Raw genomic sequence first — 17604 nt, forward strand, 5'->3', positions numbered from 1 at the left:
GAGCGGCCGAAAAAGCCATCTCTCCGGACTTGGCTGTCCAGGCAGTAGTGTCTTGCGAACGTGAGCAGCGAGGCCCACGTAGATGCCTGACAGATGTCCTGCAAGGGGACTCCCCGACCCAGGGCAGTAGTAGCCGCCGTGACCAGAGTGGAATGGGCACGTAGCCCCACAGGAGGCTCCTTTTTAGCCAGAGAGTAACAAGCCTTGATGCACAAGACGACCCATCGAGAAATGGTCCGTTTGTGCACCGACCGTCCCTTCTTAGCGCCGACGTAACCAATAAAGAGTTGTTCATCCACCCGAACTGGCGTGTGCGATCCAGCTAATATGAGAGCGCACGTTTTGGGTCCAGACGGTGGAGCCTCTCTTCCTCTTTCGAGGGATGCGGAGGCAGAAAAAGTGGGCAAGGTGATGGACTGCCTGATGTGGAAGGCTGTGACTACCTTGGGCAGGAAAGAGGGTCGTGTCCGCAACACAACTTAGTCTGGATGGACAGAAAGGAAGGGAGGTTGGGAAGAAAGAGCCTGAAGCTCACTCACTCTCCTGGCAGAGGTGATGGCAACCAGGAATGCAGTCTTAAGAGTAAGGAGACGAAGAGGACAGTTATGAAGTGGCTCGAAGGGAGCGCACATCAGATAAGTCAGAACAAGGTTCAAGTCCCACTGAGGCATCACGAAAGGAACAGAAGGAAACATATGAGTGATGCCCTTCAAAAACCTATTTACAACCGGGGACTTGAACAAAGAGGGCTGATCAGGGAGCCTTAAGAAGGCGGAAATGGCAGAGAGGTAGCCCTTTAGAGTGCCCAGAACAGAGCCCTGCTGGGCAAGAGAAAGAATAAAGAGGAGAACCTCTGAAAGAGGGGCAGAAAGGGGATTCACAGCATTTGCTGTGCACCATGCCACAAATTTGTTCCACCTACAGGCGTATACCGATTTTGTGGAGGGACGCCTGGCTGCCAGAATCACATTACGGACTTCAGGAGGCAAGTCAAATGGCCTCAACTGCCGCTGCTCAATCTCCACGCATGTAAGTGGAGACTGGACGGTTTGGGTGGAGGACCGTCCCCTGCTGCTGCGACAGAAGGTCCTCCTGAAGAGGCAGATGAATCGGGGGTTCGTCTGACATGCTGAGTAGCTCGGGATACCAGTATCTTCGTGCCTAGTCCGGAGCCACAAAGATGACTTGGGCCCGGTCGCACCTGATCTTCTTCAGCACTGGGGCAGATCAGGTGCGACCGGGCAGAAGTGGTATAGGCGGAAAGGCGTACAACAGACAGCAACTCCACTCGCGACGAAAAGCGTCTCTGATCGAGTGTCGCCTTTGAAATTCCAACGCGTAGAACTGATGACATTGCGCGTTCTCTTCTGTGGCGAATAGAGGCAGCGTCAACCTGACCGAGACTCGGGATAACGGCTGAAAGATCGGAATCAGAGCCTGAATATCCCAAACCTGCTGTTCGGGAGGATTAACCCGAAACTGCACCGAGTCTAGAACCGCTCCGATGAAGAGGAGCTTCCGAGAGGGACACAGGTGTGACTTCGGCACATTGATGGAGAACCCCAGCAAGTGCAGGAGGGCTGCCGTAGTCTGGAGGTGGCTGACGACTGTCAGGGGCGAGCCCGCCTTCAACAACCAGTCGTCGAGGTAGGGGAAGACTGAAACCCCTAACCTGCACAGATGAGCTGCGACCACCGCCATCACTTTCGTGAACACCCGTGGGGCGCTGGTAAGGCCGAAGGGAAGCACGGTAAACTGAAAGTGCTCGTGGCCTACCGTGAAGCGCAGGTAACGCCGGTGGGCCGGCAGGACGCGGATGTGGAAATAGGCGTCCTGCAAGTCCAACGCTACCATCTAGTCTCCTGGGTCTAGGGCAGCTAAGACCTGAGCCAAAGTCAGCATCTTGAACTTCTCTTTCCGGAGGAAGCCGTTGATGTTACGTAGGTCCAAGGTAGGGCGTAGGCCCCCTTTGCCCTTCTTGGGTACCCGAAAGTAGTGGGAGTAACAACCACACCCTACTTCTGGCCCAGGAACGCGCTCGATGGTCCCCTTGGCCAAGAGGGCCGTATCATCCTCTTGTAGAAGTTTCAAGTGATCCCCAGACACTATGTAGTACTGAGGTGGCATGGCTGGAGGGGACGCCTCGAAGGGGAGGGAGTAGCCCTTTCGGACGATTTGCAGCACCCACCTGTCCGATGTGATAGTGCGCCAGTGGTGGTGGTGATGGCGGACCCTGCCTCCCACTGGCGTCACATGGGCCTGAAAGCACAGACAAGGAGGGTTTTGAGGCGGATGCTGCAGGGGCAGGTGTGGACTGGCCTCGCCATTGTCCCCGACTGCCACCACGGCGGTTTCCACGTTCGCCACCGCGGCCCGTGGCTGGCCAGACGTGTGGGGGCGCCCCTTCCTTGGCCACGAAAGGGGCGAAAAGCAGCCGTTTGCTGGCGCGGGGCCGAGAGGCCTAATGGCTTGGCCGTAGCCCTGGAGTCTTTAAAGCGCTCAAGCGCATGGTCTGCCTTGTCGCCAAAGAGGCGACGGCCATCAAACGACATGTCCATAAGGGTGTTTTGGACATCAGCCGAAAAGTTGGCGGACCTCAACCAGGCGTGGCGACGAATCGCCACCGTCGTTGCCATCGCTCTGTCCAGTGAGTCCGTGGTATCCAGCCCACACCGGATGGAATACCGTGCTGCGCCTCGACCCACCGCAAGGGCTTGGGTGAGTTTAGTCCGGACCTCCTCCGGACATTGTGGCAGCACCTCCGCGACCGTGTCCCACAGAGAGTGTGTGTAACGGCCCAAGAGGCATGCAGTGTTGACTGACCGCAATCCTAAACTCAGGGACAAGAATACCTTCTTCCCGCATTGCTCATACCTCTTGGATTCCCGATCGGGGGGAGCCGACGGGAATGCGGTCTGGGAGTTAGAGGCCTGGATGACCAGGCTCTCGGGGGTGGGGTGGGTGGACAGGAAGCAAGGGTCACCCGGAGCCGGCGCCTGGCCACTTTCCTATCTACAGGCAGACCTGTAGCGGGCTTGGACCAAGTGCCCAGAAGAACGTCCGACAAGGCCTCATTAAAAGGCAGCAGAGGCTCGGCCGAGCTTGTCTGCGGTTTAAGGACCTTGGTGAGGAGGTTAGTCCTCACGGCCGCGACGGGGAGCTCAAGGCCCAAAGCCTTGGCAGACCGCGTCAGCACCACACTATAGGCAGCCCCCTCCTCCGTAGCCATGGTAGGAGGGGAGACAAAACCAGTGTCGGGCGAAGTGTCCAGACCACTGGCCTCCCCAAGCTCACCTGTCCAGTCCTGAAAAGACTGACACTCACGTGTCAGAGGGTCCTCGGACCCCTCCCAATCCCTCTCGTCACCTGTCGCCTGGTACTCAGGCTCAAAGGACGGGGCCGGGTCGTAGAAGTAAAATTCTCCCATCGGCGTCAAGAGCGGCGCCACTCTGGCGCCGGACCCGAATCGAGGGTAGGACCGGGGACGGCGGCGTCTTGGGACGGCGCCGGGGGCGACACCCTGGGGGCCGGCGCCGGCGAGGTCGTGAGGTCGACCGGCCGCTACCCGGATCCGGCGGGGCCCTGCGGCATCCGGACCGAAGTCGCCGACGGCGTCGGGGCCGAAGCACCCGACGGCACCGGGGCCGAAGCACCCGGCCCGCTTGGGGACCCAGTCGGGGCCGCTTGGCCCTAAGCGCCGCGGAACCCGACGGAGGAGTGCGCGACCTCATGGCCATGAGGAAGGCCTCGATCTCCTCCGGCGTCGCATGCTGCCCAGGGACCGGCGGGTATGGAGCAGGCTGCGACACCTGCGGCTCCGGCGGAGCCTCGGGCGGTGTCACCCGAACCCCCGGCTGCATCGCGGCAGCATCGGGGGAGTCAGAAGAGCGATGTCGCCTCTTCGACTTCTTGTGCCTCTTACCTGAGGACTTCGAGCCCGAAGACTGATGACGACGCCCGGAACTGTGGTTGAGAGAAGTTGGCCTGATATATGATGCTCACTAGTTCTAGTGATCACCTTGTATCAGTCCAAACAACCCTTATGGTGATTGGTTGTAAGTCAACCTTATAGACCAGCTATCCTAATGGTAGCATGGACAAAGCAGTCTTAGGCTAAACTCTTTTGGCATGTGAAGCCAGCTGTTTTACCACATATAACCCCTTGAATACCAGATGAAAGGACACCACACAGGTTGTTATGAAAATAAACAATATATTTATTAATAACAAACACCTCTGAACTCTTTATGAGATCAGAGGGCTAAGCAGATAACAATACTCTTCAGAAAAATACAATAGTCGCACAAATTACAATGGTGCCCTAGGGGCACGACAAACCATATACTAAGTAAATGGGTTAGGGAAATCGATAGAGGAAATGGAGCTGCCCAGAGGCTGTAGGATCGCTGGGACTACACTACCCTAACCTTAGGTAAGTGCACACGCCTCCCGTGGGCCTCCTGCTAGAGTGTGAACTCACACGCGAGATGCGGAACAAAGTCAATGGGCAGAACAAATTACGAAAAGGTAAGTAAAAGACAGTTCCTACTAGTTACGACTAAAACGACAGGATACCTGGACACTAGAAGAGTCAATCTACCCTTGAGCACCGAAATGCTCTTGTTACCTCACCCACGGGCTGCGGGTGCATAGGTTTCAATGTGTGCCGGGTTTCCGCGTCAAAGTCTATGGAGCCTTGAAGAAAGATGCTGCAGGCGACCAGGAGGAAGATGTCCGGAGCGATCCACGGGTGGATCGAGGAAGATGAAGACCTGAAAGCAGAGGGGACAATGTTCAAAGTCACTAGCCAGTGACCGGTGTGGAACCAGGAAGGAACCAGATGTCGTCGTCGCGATCAGGTGAAGATTGGACGCTTGACTCTGCAGCCACGTGGACCAGGAGGTGTCTTCGACGACCAGAATGGAGGCACGAGCTGTCCCACGCAGGCTCTCGCTGTCGGCGGTGTCTGTTCCGGATTCGGCGACAACAGGCCTTGGCAAAGGCAACCCATGCGGTGAGTTGAAAAGGCGTCTGGTGTGGACCAGGAGGGTCCGGGGTGCTCCTCTTTTGGAAGGGAGCAAGGGCCAGTCTGGAGCAACCAGACCAGCAGTGTAGTTTTCAAAGATCGTCGTCTAGGAGGTCACTAGCCAGCCGGCAAGTGACCAGACAACGCGTCGAGCAGCAATTAAGCAAAAGGGCCCCACGCAGATCTCGTGGATGCTGGGGGGGCTGGTCTTCGGTGCAGGAGCTGCTCGGGGCTGGGGCTTCTCAATCCCCAAAGCACTTTCTCAAGGATGCCTCTGAAGTCGTGCTGGAAGCGAAGTGCAGTTTCTTCAAGATGGCCGGTCCCACGTGTCTCGTCGCACCCACGGGTCTCAGCTGTGCTGCAGATGTGGGTAGAGGTTGGAGAGGTCTGGGAATCCGGGTCTCGTCGGGCTCTGAGGTCTCGTTCCGGCAGGAAGGACGACAAAGTGAACCGCTAGGACGCTTGATGGTGCCTGCAGTTGCAGGGTGGACACTGCTTGCCCACAAGGGAGATTCTTCAGTCTTCTGTGGAGCAGAACGTCGAAGTCCAGAGTTTCTTCTTGTAAAGTTGTTCAGGATAATCTAATTTGGGATGGGACCAGCTCCTACCTTTATTCTCCTAAAGGGGGCTGCACTAGTGACTAAGTCCCTCCCATGGGTGGGACCAGGAAGGAGGGTGGTTACACCCCCTATCCTTTGTCCGGTTTCGCGCTGGGGCTGGAGTGCCCCAGCAACTGGTTTGAACCGGGGTATGCACAGGGACACCTTGTGTGCCCCAGGCATGTCTCATTCCTTTCAGGCCTGTCCTACCTAATACACAAAATCTAGTCTGGGGTGGTTCTAGCACCTCCCAAGGCAGGAAACTCTTTGTCCAGGCCTCCCTCGCTGGAAGTACTCCCAGCAGCAGGAGGTCAGACTTGTGTCTGTGGTGGCAGCATCCATTTTGTGATGCTGAGGCTCTGCTTAACTTTAACCGGGGTTCACAGTTACATACATGTCGTGTCCCTCTAAAAGGGTTGAATGCTACCCCCATCGCCAGAACTGGCGAGGGGGTAGTATTCCAATTCGTATGACACCTTACTCGACATGTTTTGATAATGCTATACCAAAGTTAGCAATAACCGTGAGGATTATAATGCACTTAAGAGTATATGGTATAGCGTTATCATGGAACAGCTATGAGGACTTGGTTCCGCAAGCTGCAGACAGGCTCAGCTCATGCTAGAGCACTATCTCACATAATTCCAAGCACTCTGCCTTCACGATTGATAAGGCCTGCCATAGGAGTGACTGATGGGAGTATATGTGTCCATTTTGGGGTTAGATATAGGTATACTATATCTACAGCAAAGGGTGATTACACCACCTTGCCCCAGCTGTCTTAGCAGCCAGTTGTGTCAGTTTGGATGGCCAGCCAGGGGTGGCATAATACATGCTGCAGCCCCTGGTAGGCCCTGGGTACACCTATGCCCTGGGTACCTAAGGTACACTGTACAGGGGCTGATAAGGTGACCCAGTATCCAATTTGGTATGTACCTAAGGTACATGGAGTCCATTTTACAGAGAGAGCAATTAGTCTGGGGTCCTGAATAGCAGGGCCCCAGGCCAACTAGGTCGAAAACCAGCTAAACACTAGGCAAAAAGTTGGGGGTAACCATAGTCCGATATCCACCTTCCTACAGTGGTGACTCCAGTCCTTCGACCTCCTTCCGGACCGGGACCTCGAGCGGCGCGGGGCTGAATGCCGGAGCTGAATTCCGGAGATTGAGTCGCTTGCGGGACTGCTCCCGTCTAGCTCTGGACGTCAGGGCCCGGCAGACGGAGCAGGACTTGTCGTCGTGGTCTTGGCCCAGACAGTGAAGACACCGGAGATGGGGGTCGGTAACCGACATCAGTCGGCTGGAATCGACGCAGGGTTTGAACCCGGGCATCCCTACCGGCACCGTCGGAGTCGAGAGACTCGAAAAGATGATCAAAAAGGATCGAAAAAGTTAGTCAAAAATTGACTAGGGTACAACTTTTTCCGGATCGGCGCTTGCTGGCGCGGAAAAAAGAAGAACTGACGTCAGCGCGCGAGACCGGCGACTAAGTACTCCGGCGACGTCATCCCTGCGCCAACGACGCCCACGACGGATGCGGAGCCGCAGACGAGGCCTACCGACGCGCAAGGGTACTGCTACGCAAAAGTTTCCAGATCCAGTCTGACGCCTGGGGATATTCGAAGGTAAGGAATCTAATACTAACCTGTTTCTTTCAGATAAGGTATTCATTAGCGCTTAATTTAAAGGAAGACGTATCTCAATCAAAACGTTTGAATCTTTGGTTTCTGCTGTAGCTGGTCCAAGGGAAGAAATAAGACCTGACCCAGGGTAGATATTGAGGCTACTAGCCTCCTGTAAGTTCTAGAACCAACTGCCACACTGGTAGACCTGAGCGGACTGATCAACTGGGTTACAATCATTATCCGAATGAGTCCCAACAGGGGAATGCAGACAGTGTTATCAACCTTAAGGTAATGCAACTGAGGGCTGCGGGCACAACGTTGGTTGAGGTCGCATCAATGTCAGAAAGAACAATCAGGCTGCCTCCTGTGGCACTCAAAGTTGACATCAGCATGCTGCTGCATGGGTCATGGAACAGGATGCGGCGTCGGAACAAGAGTTGCAGCAAGATAGGCTTGGAGTGTCCAACTGGTGCTGAGGGTTAACCCGCTAACAGTATCCCAAGTCAAAGCCCCATTGGCTCTGTGGGATCCCAAGGTGTGCCAGAGGGAGTTGCTAGGGATCCAAAGAGCCAGAGCTTGGCTATGTTGAACTCTTTGATCTGGCTGAGGGCCCAGGAAACTTGGGTTGTGTCGGAACTAGCTGCGGATCGGCCCCAAAGTCGACCAACTTCAGGAGAGAGATCAAGAAAGTTAGTGGGGCCCCCACACTTACTCAGGAAAATGCACATGGCGTGAGGGAGAAAAATCCTGCTTCAATTTCTTGTGATTCTTACACTTACCTGATGACTTGGAGCACGACTGGAAAAGACCTCTGGAGCCATTAAGTCAACCCCAGAAATTAGATCGAACCTGGGACATGGAGAATGGTTTGTAAAGGTCCCAGCGATGAGTCTACTTATGCTTGACGACATAGTTTCGCCTTGCGTTTCCTATTGGCCTTTGAGTTCATGATCGCAAGCCTTTGAGTCGGGCTGGGGCCCAGGCCCACCTGATGGAGATCCATCACAGACATTTGTTTGCAACAGTCCCTAAAGGCTTAAAACCTGTTGTTGTAGGAGGTGACATCCCTTGCACACTGAAGAAAATTGGTGAAAAATATCGAAGCGTCTCCGAAAGAAGGGAGCACCATATCTACGTCTGGTAGCACAGAAATAAAGGAACTGACAGAGTGATGGAATTGTGCCTATACAAGCTCCGCTCGTCATTTACAGAGCCAAAAAGAGTGTGTGGAGACGCACAGTCATAAACAAATAGAGGGACAAGGACTTTTATGAGACAGGTCCAGCATACATGCCCAATAACATGTGGATCAAAGAGTGGTATGCAGATCCTAAGGGCGATGAGAGAAGGAGAAAAAAAGGAGGAAAAAAAGGAGAAAAAAAGGGGGGTGGGGAGGGAAAAGGGTCGGAACCAGGTAGGAAAAGGATCAGAGGGGAAGAGCTCCAAAAAGGAGCAAGGGCCCTCACACGCCCCAAGAGGTATCATGCTTCATCATAGGGCAGCTCCTCGTTGGGCCAGCTCTGCAATGCCCAACAGGCCCCACAGGGGGGCTCTTTGACGGAGGTCTTCAGAATAGCAGGCCCTATGTGTGGAGGTGGAGGGGCATAGAGTGGTGAGTAGAGTGGGTGCAGTACGCGTAATAAATATAGCTATAAGTGCTCCAGGGAACCTTTAACCGCTTCAGCGCGGCGCGAATTTTCGCGCTGTGCTGAGCGTTCTAATGAGCCAACGGGCTCATGACGGAACCGCACAGGCCAACCGACGCTCATGACGGAACCGTTCCGTCATGAGCATGGAAGGGGTTAAAAACTGGACACTATGCTATGGTTAAAAGACGAGACTACAAGAGTCTAAGCTGGCAGGGGGATTTCAACCTGCTGCAGCTCAGTGGTTGCAGTGACGGTGTGGGTGATTCAAAGGTCGACATGTTTCACGCCTATAAACTCCTAGTGGATGTACGGTGTTTCTTCAGGAGAGTAACCTAATCTACTCTTGATTGTAGGTGACGGTCATCGAGGCATCCTAAATTGTACCATCCCTATTGAATGGATTTGAGTTAATCCAGAAGGGGGCAAGCATGTAATGCTGGATGGTTCATCCTTCTAGCGAACTTCTGGGAAGGTAGACTGAGATTTCAGCCAGGATATCCACGGCCATCCACAGCAATGGTGGAAGAGAGTAACCATCTATTTGGTGCACTGCTGCGTGGGACCTCCCCACGGCCGGACTCCAGGGGGAGATGTCGCACAGTGCCATCTTCTGGAGCACAAAGGTACTGCTGAAAATGTTCTGGATCCAGTCTGGCGCTGTGGAATATTCAAAAGCTGTGGAATCTGCGGCTAGAAGTATCTATCAGAATAAAAAGTCCTTAACTACCACATCACAAAGGCAATAACTAGTCATATGACTCACACTGGCCACTACCCAGTGGGGAAAACGTTATAATTCTTTGTCAGTCATAAGTTTATTCCTACAAGGAGGTTCCTTCTGTAAGCCCATATCATGACCCTCAATACAAATGCTGAAATGTTTGTGAACAGGAATTGAGGATGTCCATACTCTGTTCAGATCACACCCTCGAATAGAACTGTAAAAATCATTATCATTCTCTTACTTTTAGTATTGTTTTTCTATATACACACAATGTTTAGTATTAAATCTTTTTATTGAAAAAAGAAAGGCTCTTTCACAAAGCGGAAAAGTTCCGGTGTACAAGGCATATAAAAAGCTTTGGATTACCATAGTGATACCAATGATTCTCAGCTTCAAGGTACACACACACAGTCCAATAATCCCCGGAAATTGCGGGACCATCAGTCGGAGTAGACCCATTGCCCACAGAGCCACAACAGGGAACAACCCCACCCCCAACCCGCCTCTCCCAGAACTTCACCCCGGCCTACCCACCCTCGTTCCGGATCTAACATCCCGCACCAAACATCCAGCCATACATACCAGCGCACTTTAGTCATCCGTGTGTGATAAACGGAGTAATCTCAGATACCGGGGGCAGGTCACATCCCAGAACTCAGTGGCCAACAGGGATAGGAAGGGTTGCCACAGTTCCGCATACTTTGACCCCTCCCTCGCCCTTACCAGGGATAGTTTTTTCATACCCAGGACAGACCAGAGCCGACCCAGCCAACTTTGGAACTGCGGAACCCAGTGCTATCGCAATCAGCCGGCCCCTGTGCGCTCTCAACGGGAAGGTAATGGCATTGGGAAGCCCTAAAAGGACATAGGCCGGGAATCTGGGGATTTCTGTTTCAAAGTGTGCGTCCACCTCGTCTAGGATCGCTCTCCAGTAGCCCTGGATATGCTTACAATCCCACAAGAGGTGTGTCAACGTACCCCTCTCCCCGCAACCCCGCCAGCAAGAAGCATCCTTAGTGCGATCCATTACATGCAGTCGTTCAGGCGTATAGTACCAGTAGGTTACCAGCTTAGTAAAGGTGTCTGTCAACCCCATGTGGTAAGCAGAGTGTCGGGCACGATAGCAGATGGCCCCAGTTCTCTCTCCTACCTCACCCGTCCCGTGTTATAAATGTGTGAGTACCTGTCCAAGAGTAGCCGGTAGATGTCCGAAATGAGCCGTTTGTCTGCCTTGCGTGTGAGAAGCCAATTTTCATATCGACTAAGCTTGCGGTCTGCCTCCCCGCGGACCAGGGGGTGGAGCGCCCAGTGTCACACCTGGAGATAGCGGAGGCGCTCTGTTTCCGGTAAGCCACAGGCCCTCCGTATATCCTCGAAGGGTGTCACCCCCTCACTCGAATAGATGTGAAAAAGACACCTACAGCCCGCGGGGCGCCAGAGTGCGAAAGCCCGAACATCCCTACCCGGGCCAAAATCAGGGTTCTCCAACAAAGGCGTGAGGGGGAAGGGAATGTCGTCAAGCCATGTCGGACACATATTTGATCCCACACCTCAAGCGGGACCCATGTGATGAAAGAGGCGTACAGGTTGGGAGGTCGGTGGTGTCGACGAAGGAAGGGCACCTCCCGCAGCGGGCGTACCGCCACCGCCTTATCCGGAAAAAGCCAGTGCCATTCCGATTCCATTTGCTCCATTCCACTAGGGTCCGGAGTTGAGTCGCTTGGTAATAGAGCTGTAAGTCCGGCAATCCCAGACCCCCACTCTCCGGGGGGGAGCATTGCCAACCGCAGCTTCAACCTGGGCCGTTTTCCATTCCAGACAAACTGCGCCAGCTCCGACTGTGTTCAACAGATCCAGCCCTTGGGGGGACGGAGCGGGATAGACCGAAAGATGTACAAGATCTGTGGGAGGACCGTCATCTTTACCGCCGCCACCCGCCCCAGCCAGGACAGCGGGAGATGTCGCCATCGTCCCAATTCTGTGCGGATGGTGCGACTGAGGGCAGCGTAGTTAATACGCACCGTGTCCTGCAACGTGGCCGCCAGCTGTATCCCCAGGTAGGGGACTGCACCGTCTGCCCAGCGGAAGGGAAACTGCGCCTCCAGTGAGGCCCGTGTCTGTGTCTCCAAAAAAAGATCCAGGGCCAAAGATTTTGCCATATTAACTTTAAAGCCGGAAGCTTTTGCAAACGCCTCCAGGACCAACACGCTAGCCGGCAACGCAGTTGCAGGGGAGGCTAGGGAAAGAAGGACGTCATCGGCGTATAAACTGATCGTGTGGACATACGCTCCGAATTTGATTCCTCGCACCTTCGGGTCCGTCCGCATAATCTGCGCCAGAGGTTCCCCCTTTTCTGAATCGAGAGGTTCCATGTACAGCGCGAAGAGCAACGGGGAAAGCGGACACCCCTGCCGGGTTCCGCGTTCAATGGGAAAAGTGGGCGATGAACAGCCGTTGACTCGCACCGACGCCGTAGGAAAGGTGTAGCAGTTCAGGACCCACGTGCGAAATTTAACCCCCAGCCCTGCCCTAATAAGCACTTGTTCCAGGTATGGCCAGTGAACCCGATCAAACGCCTTCTCTGCGTCTATTGCCATCATCATGAATTTACCTGGCAGTCTCGTGGCCCGTTCGAGCAAGTGGAGTGCCCTCTTCGTGTTGTCGACGGTCTGGCGCTCGGGTATAAAGCCAGCCTGATCCGGGTCAACCAACCCCTGCATGACTTCTAACGTCCCAGGGCAGAGCCAAATGGCGACGCCACACACTGCCGCTGCTGTCCCGCTCAGATCGGGGGCCCCACCTCCGTCACCGGGCTGGCCTCCTGTCTTGTAGCACTCTGGGCTCCCTCCGCCGGAGCTTAAATGGCACCGCAAGTCTCAATCTCCACGCTCGTCACTGTGGGCATGAGAGAGCGGGATCCGCTCGCCCCGTCCCTTGCAAGGGGCGCTCATCCGAGGTCCCGGTAACGGGCGATCTCACCCGCAATCGCCCTCGCTGACCCCGCCTGCACCCCCTGTAGTAGACCCCTCCAGGGAGCCGCTGCGTCCAAGGCGTGTAGGCCTGACCACAAAATGGCGGTATCCCTTGCTGCCCTTGCTATTCGGCCGGGGGCTCACCTCAGTCCACTGCTGGCCCCGTCCGTCCAGCCCTCCGCAGCGTCGCCTGCGGCCTCTCCGCTCTCGATGCCGGGACGTGCACCACTCCGCTCCGGCAAGGACCCCGGCTGGTCGCCGCCGACGATCCTCAGCAAAATGGCGGGCCGCAGGATCACTGTCCCCGCCTCTGCACTCTCGGAGCTGAGCACCGCTCTTCACTCTGCCGCACACTTCCCCACGGGCGTACGCCACCTCCGGTGCCTCCAGGGGGATGCCGCATCAACCGGGTCTGGACAGCGCGGCCCCTCTAGCGCAGCCGCTCCGCCGCACACCACTTCCCGGCAGCCGCTGCTCCCGCCCGGTGACCGTCTCGCAGTCGCGGTCCGCTGCCAGACAGCCCAATTCGATAGCCGGACACTCACAAGGCTCGCCGGGGTCACCACTGCCAAACACCGACCGTTGCTATATCGGCCGTGGGGCTGTGGGGCCGTGCTGTAATTCGCTGTCGGCGGGAGCTCCGGGACAACGCGCCTGATCGTGCCGCCATCTTGGCCACGCCCCCACAATGTTTTAGAAAGATCTGAAACGTAGGAAAGGTAGCACGGTAGCATTATGAAAAATATCTAAATCGATCAACTAATACAAATTTGAATGAAACAAGTATATTCATTATTTTCACCTTTCAGAAGTGACTCGAATTCGTTCTTCACTCCCCGAGTGAAATTTATCATCTTTTTCATTGAAATACATCTCAACGCACTGCTCTTCAAAATCATGAAGCTTTTTTTGATCTTCCTCAGTTAAAAACAATTCTGAAAGTAAAGAAAAACTACAAGTTAAACCATTCATAATGTGTGCTCATAATGACATCTTTCACATCTCCACGATACTCATTCTGAGTTGGGTGAGAATATTAGGACTGAGCGTAAATATAGTGGTTACGTCTGCTTCCTGATATTTCAGATTGTGCAGTAATTGTGCACAACTGTGATATTTTTTTTCCACACAACAAATTCCTCGCAGTATTATTTTCTGGAAATTGCGAGAGGAAAAATGTTGGACACTTGTTAACGAATGTGATTTTCTGAAGTTTTAAACCGAAAACTGAATATTGTTCATCCCCATTATAATGTTCAGCTCGCCCCTTAAATTCAACTAAAAATCTGTTTTGGTGCAATTAAACAGGCATGCAAATGTGCTGCTCCATAGTGTGTTTATTAATTTTAACATGCATAGAAATACCAGAAAGTAACATTCAGGAAACAGGCTTAACCAAAAGAGACAATACAATATAATAGAGCAATTCACGGAATAAAAATTCACAATAATAAAACCAACAACAATTGAAAACCTAAATAGGAATGGTATTACTGCGAACCATTTAGTCACAATCTTGTCTTTTCTCTGCCTCCTCATTATGGAACATCTAGTGCAGCACATAGAAGGTAACAAAAATAAGTAGTATTAATCCAACTTAAAACAAATAGGACGAAAGTGTATCTATACAAATCAAATAACTCGCTCTATTAACTGCATTGACAAGTGGCCTGTATGATGCAGGTTCATTTACTGGAAACTTTAACTCAGCCTTTTATCCTTCCAAAGTGAATAAAGTGAATAACATTATGATGGACGTTAAATACAACCGGCTTGTCTGTAAACTACACTTCTTTACTTCCCTAGTTAGATGTACCTGGGCCAATATCCTCATCATGGTTAATTTCTGTGAATATCCAGCTCTGGGGAGTAGTTATGTGGTACCTTCTAGTTATTTTCATTTTGTACCTCTGAGTATTTTTTAAGATTATAATATTCCAATTAAAATATTAATCTGTAGTAAATAGATATATTGTATCAAGGGTAAAATATACACAAATTTCTCAATCTTCCGGTTACTAATATGACCTTTATACTTGTCGAGGAGGATCAGCATTTCATCTATAATCCTGTCTATAGACCTCTACTACAAAAGCAACAGGAAGATCAGGCAGCACACCTGCAAATAAGAACAATTTCTCAGCCTCTTATGTTACTATACTTTGTTTTTATCTAGAACTTGCTCTTGGTATATGGGTCACTCTTAGAACTATATCTAGTGTCTTTGCACACACACAGTCTTCCTCTAAATCTTTTTTAAATCTTTTTAATTGTTGGTTTTTCACGATAAAAGGTTTTTATGCCTGGTATAGCTCCATATTTCTGAAGCTATGTGACGCTAAGTTTCACTCGTCTTTTCGGCGTTCCCACACTCTAATGTTCCCTTGCTCTGGGTGTTCTTCTTTCTTCTCTCTTTTGTGTGACATTAATTCTCTTTCACATTATTTCCCATTTTTTAACCCAAGATACAACTATGAGGTCCTAGATTCTTTTTGGATACATGTGCCAACTATTGTATTCATGCTTATTCTTTACAGCCTTGAGGAAGTCACGGTGGTGACGAAACGCGCGTTGGCTGTTTTCGTGCTACAAAAGACAAGGAACCGGAATTCTAATTACATCACAGAATTTGTGCTTTGTAAATTCTAAGACTATTTTTGAGGAAATAAATCACTGTTTAGTCAATTCTGTTTTGCATACATAATTCCTGTGATAGAACGTTTCTCTAATTATCCTATGGTGCATTCATTGCTGTAGAAACTTATCTGCAAATTGTACATGAAATATTTAGAGTGTCGGGGTTCTGTCTCTTGTGCCAGTAGGTGGTGTTGGTCAGCTTAGGGTGCAGATCCCACCACACAAAGTGACATCTATGTAACCTATATATGTGCCCCCCTCAGCATGCAGATGTCAGTTACTTTTCACGACTTTTCACACCAGAAGTGTGGAGTCCTGAAATGCACTGACACTGATGTGTCCATACTAGCGCACAGAAAGGGATCAGCCCTGAACCTAGAAACTTGTCCATAGAGCGGGGGGATGGGTGAGTCAGTAAGGAATCTGCAGCCAGATCTCATCTCTACCAGTTAATGCATTACCAAAGGTAAGTAACTTGTTCATCTGATCGAGATATCCAGCCTCAGATTTGTTACCTTTGAATAGATACCCAAGCAATATCATCACCGGTGGTGGGCTACAGACGAATTCTAAAATAAAAAGTAAGGCAGGACCGAACGGGAGAAGTGCCTATCCTTGCTGACTGGACTGTCCAGGAAGTAATAGTTGGTAAATGTGTGCAGGGATGCTCATGTCGCTGCCTGCTAGATGTCCAGGACTGGGACTCCATGTGCCAACAGAGTGGTGGCAGCTTTAGCCCAGGTGGCCTGAGCCCTTAAGCCCTTAGGGGCTGCTTCTTCGCCAGTACGTAACAGATTTTTACACAGAGAATGACCCAACACAAAATGTACCACCTGACCCTTCTTCGCTCCAACATATCCCACAAAGAGTTGGTCGAGCACCCTGAACTGTCGTGTGCGGTCAAGTTGGAACAACAATGCTCTTTTTAGGTCCAGACGTGGGAGTCGCTCTTCTTTTGAGGGATGTGGAGAAGAATAGAAAATGGGCAAGGTAACGGATTGGACCACAAGGAATGGTGTAACTACTTTCGGCAGGAAAGAGGCCCTAGTTCACAGCACCAGTTTTTCTGGAAAAACAGACCGTAACAGAAGCTTGGATTATAAAGCCTGCAGCTCACTCACCCCCGGGCAGATTTTAGTACCACTAGAAAAGCTGTCTTGATGGTGAGCAGGCAGAGGGGACAATATGAAAAGGCTCGAAGGGAGCACACATTAAAAAAGTAAGAACCAAATTAAGGTACCACAATGAGGCATAATGAAAGAAAAGGGGAGAAACATGCTTACAAGCCCTTTAAGTAACTATTCACAATAGTGGACTTCAATAAAGAGGGTTGATCAATTTTAGAGGGAGCTGATACACACGGAACAACATACATCGATGGGCTGCTAAAGTAAACGGAAATGGTGGTTCTCAGATCTGACGAAATAAGTTTTGTCCTCTTTAATGACTAGGCTATTGCTCTGTGTTATTTGACAGACTCCGAAAGGTTACTGCACACTGTACTTGTACTAGAATGCATGTATCTATAGCTGAACTGCTAATGTAATGTATTTGCTGCTGCTGTTTTTTTGTCTCTAGTAAAAACTGTTAAAAAAAGAAAAGAGGGTTGGTCAGGCAGCCACAAGAAGGGAGACAGAGCAGAAAGTTAACCCTTTATAGTGCCCAGAGCAGAGCCCTGCTGGGCAATGATTAGAATGAAAAGAAGTCATCAGAAAGAGGGTCAATCGATTTTTCTGTACAATATAATACACATTTGTTCCATTGGTAGGCGTATGCCTGGCTGCCAGAATAATATTGCAGACTTCAGGAGGAAGGTCGAAACCTGTCAACTGTCTCCGCTCAATCTCCCTGCAAGAAAGCGTAGAGCTGACAGGTTCAGGTGGAGGATCCTCTCCGGCTGCTGCAACAGAAGACCCTCCCGATTGGCAGATCAATGCTCATACTGAGAAGCTCGAGGTACCAGTCTGTCCGTGCCCAGGCCAGAGCCACAAGGACGACTTGAACCCGGTTGTTTCTCATCTTCTTGAGAACTCTAGGCAGAAGTTGTAAGGCAGAAAGGTCCACAGGGGCCTGAGTTCCACTCAAGACGAAAAGCGTCTCCGGCCGAGAGCCGCCTTGGAAACACCAGCACAAACATATCTAACCAAGGCTGCCCTTATTGCTGAAAAAGACCTGTTCCACCTACGGATGGAGACGCCTTTCGTAATCTGCTAGGCATCAACAGCTGAGCTTGTCTGTTCTGGCATTTAGAGGACCTGCCAGGTGTTTTAACCAGCAGGGACATGCCTGCTGCTCCAGCCGTTTCAAGAGACAGGGCCTCTTGACAAAGGGTCCATGACCCCACCCTGTTTGTTGCAGTAACGCATGGCGGTG

At 51.7% G+C, this 17604-nt stretch overlaps 1 protein-coding gene and 1 long non-coding RNA gene across 2 annotated transcripts in view; one reads left to right on the top strand and one right to left on the bottom strand.

Moving 5' to 3' along the window:
* The window catches only part of LOC144826435 (transient receptor potential cation channel subfamily M member 7-like), a 2236140-nt gene that overhangs the window by 868161 nt on the left and 1350375 nt on the right, over positions 1-17604 (bottom strand). The window contains exon 25 of the mRNA XM_078684762.1: positions 13397-13529. Coding sequence (XP_078540888.1) covers positions 13397-13529 — 133 coding nt within the window. The remainder of the gene's footprint in view (positions 1-13396; positions 13530-17604) is intronic.
* The window catches only part of LOC144826437 (uncharacterized), an 871719-nt gene that overhangs the window by 17973 nt on the left and 836142 nt on the right, over positions 1-17604 (top strand). The window lies entirely within an intron of this gene.

This window comes from Lissotriton helveticus, chromosome 3_2 (assembly GCF_964261635.1).
Source record: "Lissotriton helveticus chromosome 3_2, aLisHel1.1, whole genome shotgun sequence".
NCBI lineage: Eukaryota > Metazoa > Chordata > Amphibia > Caudata > Salamandridae > Lissotriton > Lissotriton helveticus.